The sequence below is a fragment of the Ochotona curzoniae genome, unplaced genomic scaffold, assembly GCF_017591425.1.
Source record: "Ochotona curzoniae isolate NIBS_2020 unplaced genomic scaffold, NIBS_Ocur_1.0 contig_908, whole genome shotgun sequence".
NCBI classification, from domain to species: Eukaryota; Metazoa; Chordata; class Mammalia; order Lagomorpha; family Ochotonidae; genus Ochotona; species Ochotona curzoniae.
In genome coordinates this window covers 7,364,554-7,371,347 of record NW_024466607.1, presented here as the reverse complement: position 1 = coordinate 7,371,347, position 6,794 = coordinate 7,364,554, and the positions used below count along the sequence as shown (strand labels likewise).

Here is a 6,794-nt window from a genome sequence, read left to right as displayed (position 1 = left end):
CACATAGCCCAGAACATGATGAAACAACTTACTATAGGGAAGAAAAAAACAAGCAGAAACTCATTCAATCTAGTGGAAAAAAAATAACCTGTCAGGATGAAAGCGTGATCATGATTTTTATGAGAAATTTGAAAGCTCAGAGCTGGATCCAGCAGTAGATATGAAGAAAAGATATTGTTAATGATGACTGCAGTGTTACACAGAAAATCTCTAGAAATTTTTCACCATGTATAGGTCATTCTTCTCTGTTTAGAATGTTTTTTTATAAAGATTTTATTTATTTTTATTGCAAAGTCAGATATACAGAGAGAAGGAGAGACAGAAGGATCTTCCCTTGGATGATTCACTCCCCAAGTGACTGCCAACAGCTGGTGCTACACCGATCCGAAGCCAGGAGCCTGCTAATCAGTAATACATTCCTACTGAATTTCTATTTCTACAATTTACCCATCTTTTAATGGGAAAAATATGTCACACAGAAAAAAAACATAAAAATCCAAGACAAAAATTTCAAATGTTAAATTCCCCCTACAACTATAGGCTCTACAATCCCATAAGCAATCAATAATTAAAAGCATATTTCTTTAATAAAAGCATCCTTAATTCTTCTAGCTAAAAGTTATGAAAGTGCCTAGAACAATTACATTTTCTATGCTCCAAAGAAATTGCAAAGACAGGCTAGCCTTTGAGATCATAGTAACTATATTTATTGCCATAGCAGTTTCAGCCCTTACTCCCATCACTTGCATTAGTATTTAGGATATTTATCAAGCCCTTTCCCAGAAGGTGTGCTGCATGTCTGGGCCAGATTCTGAGGCAATGGTTAAGCACCCAATAAGGTGTCCAGAAATTGCATGGATTTAATTGTGCTCCTGTGTATAAACTGTGAATGACCCACTCACCAAGGCATTATTAGTGACATTAGCTTTCAAGCTCACATCAGTTGAAAAAGCTGTCTCACAGGGCAAATAACAATATCTCAATAGGTTACAGAATTCTTAGTAGGGTGATTGAGTGTCCATGCAAATGGGGTGAAACCGTATCAAGGTGGTCAGAGAGACATCCACCAGGCCCTGCCAGACAGCTGGAAGCTCCCCTGGGCCCTGCCAAACAGGGGAGCTGTTCTCTTCACATCTTCATGTCATCCACACCTACTGCACGGACCCCAGCAGTTCCCTCATTTGGCCCATTCTGAGAACCAGATCTTACGAAAGCCAGTGGGTGCTAGGCCTTTACCCAGCATAGCCTGTCACCTCTGTCTGGTCTTTGTATGAGCTGGTGGATGTTGCGTCCTGGCCTGCCCCACACCCTGTTTTAGGGTACGCATGTGGGTGCTGCAGCCTGGACCTGCCCACCCTGTTTCCAGCCCCAGTACCTGTGAGTGTCGACAGGTTCCATGGTCATATGTAGCTTGGCCCATCACCACTCCAACTCTTAAGCTAACTAGCGGGACTTGTATTTCTGTGGGGTTAGGCCCACTTACCCCACACACAGAATCTACCCCGGACATGATTCTCTCGCGTGCCTGTTAGTTTATGGCCCAGCCTAAAGTGTCCTGTCCCCTGTTCCAATATTTACTGTTAGGTGCTGGGATCTAGCCCTGCCAGACAGGCCCCCAGCTCTAGCTTTCATGTGGGCTGGCATGTGATGGTCAGCAATGATCCATGCTAACAAGCCCAGCTCAGGTCTCCCATGTGAGCTGGTGCATTGGTCTTTGAGTCTTCCCCTTCCAAAACATCAGGTCTCAGTCCCGTTGCTTGCCTGCAAGTTCAGTGACCATATCATTTGGAGTCCCTCAGGAGTCATTCCTCATCTGTAAACATACTCCCATGGCAGTCCTCCTTATGCCATATCCCCTTGCTCCTTTCCCTATTTAATTCACAGTCCTTGTGCCCAGGAGTGCATGGGTTTTCCAGCCCAGTCTTCAGAAGCCCAGTGAGTGGTGTGCTGATCTAGAGCTCTGCCTGCTCACCAGAGTCCCAAGCTCCTGGCACATGTGCTAGCCTGGTGCCTTACCCATCCACACACCTAAGCTCCAGGACTATTGAAGTTCTCCAGGCCTGGTGCATCATCATACCAGGGCAACATTCTGACCTGGGGCTCTCCTATCCCCTCTCTTCACCCAGGACCAAACATATGGGGAAATCCCCAGGTTTGCTCCACTTGCCTAGAGGTGAGCTACCAGGTCCATACATAACCTCAAGTGTTATGCCCCTAGCCCTCCCCCTTCTAAACCTGCATCCACAGGTCCCCTCGGGCTACCTGTACCCTGGTGGGTGGTCACTGGGGAGAATTCTTATGGCATTTATTTGATATTTTTCCAATTTGTTGATGTAGGTAGTTATTGCTATGAACTCTTGACTCCACTTTTGCTGTATCCCATACCTCTTTACATGTTGTTTCATTTCATTATTTTTTTTAAAGACTTATTTATTTTTATTGGAAAGTCAGATATACAGACAGAAGGAAAGACAGAGAAGAAGATCCCTCACCTGCTGATTCACTCCCCAAGCAGTTGGAACGGCTAGAGCTGAGATGATCCAAAGCCAGGAGCATGGAGCCTCCTTGGAGTCTGCCATGTGGGTACAGGGTCCTAAGGCCCTGGACCATCCTCCACTGCCCTTCCAGGCCACAAGCAGTGAGCTGGACAGGAATCGGGGCCACTGGTATTAGAGCTGGCCCCCTTGTGGGATTCCAGTGCGTGCAAGGCGAGGACTCTAGCCACCAGGATAACATGCAAGCCCCTCATTTCATTCTTTTTTTTTTTTTTAAAGATTTATTTATTTTTATTGGAAAGGTGAATATACAGAGAGGAGGAGAGACAGAGAGGAAGATCTTCATCTGATGGTTTACTCCCCCAAGTGACTGCAACAGCTGGAGCTGATCCAATCTGAAGCCAGGGAGCCAGGAGCCTCTTCCAGGTTTCCTATGCAGGTGCAGGGTCCCAAGGCTTTGGGCCATCCTTGACTGCTTTCCCATGCTACAAGCAGGGAGCTGAATGGGAAGAGGGGCCGCCGGGATTAGAAACGGCGACCACGTGGGATCCCGGCACGTGCAAGGTGAGGACCTCAACCACTGCGCTATCACGACAGGTCCCATTTCATTCATTTTAAGAAAAGTTTTGCTTTTGATATTTTCTTTTTTTAAAAAAATATATTTTATTGCAAAGTCAGATATACAGGGAGGAGCAGAGACAGAGATGAAGATCTTCCATCCACTGATTCACTCCCCAATTGGCTGTGACAGAGCTGAGCCGATCAGGAGCCAGGAGCCAGGAGCCTCCTCCAGATCTCCCATGAGGGTGCAGAATCCCAAGGCTTAGGGCTGTCCTTGACTGCTTTCCCAGGCCACAAGCAGGGAGCTGGATGGGAAGTAGAGCTGCTAGAACATGAATCAGCACCCATACGGGATTTCGGCATGTACAATGCGAGAACTTTAGCTGTTGGGCTACTGCATTGGGCCCTGCTTTTGCTATTTTCAAAACCTAGTGTTCATTCAGAAACATGTTGTTCAGTCTCTGTGTGTGTGTGCATTTCTTAGAATTTCATTTGTTCATTTCCATGTTAGTACCACTATGGTTAATAAAGACACATGGAATTATTTAATCTTTTTGAATGTGTTGAGATTTTTTTTAAACTAGTATTTAGTTTATCCTGGGTGATGTTCCATGCACTGATGAAAAGAATGTGTATGCTGCAGCTTTGGGATGGTCCTGTTTCCCATCCAGCTCCCTGCTTGTGGCCTGGGAAAGCAACTGAGGATTGCCCAAAGCCTTGAGATCCTGTACCAACATGGGAGACCTGGAGGAAGTTCCTGGCTCCGACTGTGGATCAGCCCAACTCTGACTGTTGTGGCCACTTGGGGAGTGAACCAGCAGGTGGTAGATCTTTCTGTTTGTGCTCATATCTGTATATCTGCCATTATGCCAGCAGACAGGGTCTGGCACAAGTGTGTGTGGGTCCTGGGTAGACAGGCAGGGCACCAGGCTGGCATAGCACACTGCCAGAGGACTGGGCAGAGGGCCTGTGGATTGCTCAGGAAAGTGGATCTGGAGATGTGTAGGAAGGAGCACTGATAAGCGAGAATGTAATAGGTGAGAGTGGCTTCTGAGGAACGTACACCAACCTGGATACTGCACTTGCAGTTAATGAGGGGATTGAGACCAGGTGACTTGGAGGAGGGAAATAGAGGACCTTTTAGGGCCAAACCAATATATCACCCATGTGGGAGCCCTCAGCTGGGATTGTTGATATCAACCACCGTCTAACAATGCACTCAAAAGCTATGGCCGGGAGCAGGGCTGCCTGTCAGGGCTTGACATCAGTACTCAACAGAGAGTGTTGGGGCAGGGGTGGACCATGTTAGGCTGGGCCATGACAATAACCAGCTCACGAGAGAACTAGGTTTGGGAGCAGATTCTGAGAAGTAGAATTGCTGGATAATATGGGAATTTATGATAATACCTGATTGGATACCTAGTCAGGCAATGTACAGATCACTATTGAATTCTTAGTACTTTGAACTTTACTACATCTGTGACTATGTGAATCACACCATGCAGAGACCAGTGAGATCAAACTCACAACTCTGTCTTGAGGAGCCACTCACACATAAAGTTCTCTTATGTCAGCTTGCACAAGTACATAGTCCCATCATCTATTATGACTTGTTATGTGCATGCATCGAAACAAATAAATCCAGGTGTCAAGCTTAACTCCATAGTATTCTTACCCCAGACAGCATACACTGGATGTTACAATAGAACATCATGAAGCCAGTGCAGTGGCTCATTCAGAGACCCTATCTGTGAGAACAATGAAACACTGACTCCCACCTCCCCAGTTGGTTTTCCAAAAGGTAATTATACGTTTTTCAGTACTGATGAACACCAAAGGACTCATGGTGGCATAGCTGTAGGCCACGATAGTGTGGACACTGTAAAGAATTTGGCTGTTGTTCAAAAGGACTCTTGAGGAGGAGATAAAGCAGTCGAGAATGGACATGACCATGAAGAAGCACAGGAGCAACAGGATGGTGCGGGTGGCCCTCAGCTCTGGGGAGGCTCTTGGAGAAGGGCTGGTGCCATGAAGGTGCCGGGACTGCCTCCTGTGCCTGCACAGGAGGGTCAGCATGTAGGCACTGGCGAGGGCCATGAGCCCTGTGAGGAAGACATCTCTCATGGACACCAACGCGGAAACTGTTTGTCTTAGGGAATAGCTCATGGGCCTGACAGAGCAGTAATCAGTGACATACATTAGACTTTCTGAGGTGAAATTGGGAGTGGCAATGATGGTGGTGAGGAGGTGACTGCTAATGGACATATAGAAGAAACACAGGATGAGAAGAGAACACAGGTTGTGATGTGTGGAGGTCTGTTTGAACTTGGCCAACCAGGAGCTCCTGGGGCTGAGGGTGATGGCCTGGAGGACACTGAGCAGGCAGGTGGTGCACAAGGAGAGGCCTCGCAGTGTCCGGTAGGAGTAGAAGATTGTTTTACACATGAAGTCATTCCAGATACCCTGAGATTCAAACATTCCCCGAGCCTTGATCCCCACAGATAGCATCATCAGGTGGATGAGGGCCAAGAGACCAATAGGCAGGTCTGTGGGCTTGGGTCTGTGTTGGAGAAAGAATGTGAAGATGTGGAAGAGAAGAAGGAAGGCATTGGCTAAGATCCCAATGCTGACTTCAGTGTAGTAGGTGTATCTCATGTCAATGGTTTGGAATATGTTATTTTTATCCATAGGGAAAGTGAAAGAAACATTTAGTGTGTGTCTGAGGAGAAAATGAGAAATATTTTTTCATCACAAGTGTTAGTACCTTCATCTGTCTCCGGTAACATTGCTGTCTTCAGTAAAATGTGGGGATCAGTACCTGAGCATCCTTCCTGGCATTTGACACACAAACGTGCCTCACAGCCCTGAGGCCACCTCTGCTTTGTCATGGCTGCATTATGTGCAGCATTGTTGGACTCCACACTTGATCATCTTCCCTCTGCACTAAATATTGCCATTACTACAAGGTCAGGTGTTTGGAGTAGCTGTTAAGCTAGACCTCTTGGGATACCTGCATCCCATATCAGCGTGCCTAGAACTCTACTCTCTATTCCATCTTCCTGAAAATGTGGCAGTAAGTGGTGGCTCATGTGTTTGGATCACTGAAATCCGGGGTCAGACCCAGATGGAGGCCCTGGTTTCTAGAAATGCCCTGTTTCACTCCACATCATTGCCAACATTCTCAGTGTGAATTGATGGAGGGGACACACGCCATGTGTTACTAATGCATCAATGGAGCAACAGTTGAAGTGTACATACCAAACATAGAAGTCGATCTGAAACATAGTGGTGACCTAGAACTGTCATCTTGGAAATATTTCTCTTATCCAGGTCCTCATGTATGTGATGTAGGGCCCTTAATATAACTCTTTAGTAATTGATCAACACTGTTTCTGCTAAAGGAGAGAGGGTCAGAAAAATTCAAGAATAGCAGAACATTTTGGCAATATTAGATTAGAGAACTCTGATACAATTTTAAGTTTTTCCATTTAATTCCAAAAGATAGCTACATGTCTTACCTGGATGTCATGAAGCATGTCGAAGCAGTACTTTTGTGAGCAGAGCCCAGTTATCAACTCTTAGCAGGAACATCTTCTCATTTAAAATCATGCATGTGCAATGTAGAATGTGGAAGGAGCAGTTTCAGGATCATCCTGTGTTAAGACTTAAATACAGAACAGATGACCAACCAATGAATTCCCCCTCAAATGGATCCCCATAGGAATCCAAGCTTTCATC

General features: G+C 46.1%; 1 protein-coding gene across 1 annotated transcript; it reads right to left on the bottom strand.

Moving 5' to 3' along the window:
- Positions 1–4,787: 4,787 nt before the first annotated feature.
- LOC121165945 (vomeronasal type-1 receptor 48-like) lies at positions 4,788–5,762 on the bottom strand. Its single transcript, XM_040994965.1, has one exon. The coding sequence runs from the start codon at positions 5,742–5,744 to the stop codon at positions 4,788–4,790; it is 957 nt and encodes a 318-aa protein (XP_040850899.1). The 5' UTR covers positions 5,745–5,762.
- Positions 5,763–6,794: the final 1,032 nt, after the last annotated feature.

What these genes read in the sequence shown, in the direction of transcription:
- LOC121165945 (XM_040994965.1), bottom strand. Translation starts at nt 5,744, where the DNA reads ATGGATAAAAATAACATATTCCAAACCATTGACATGAGATACACCTAC.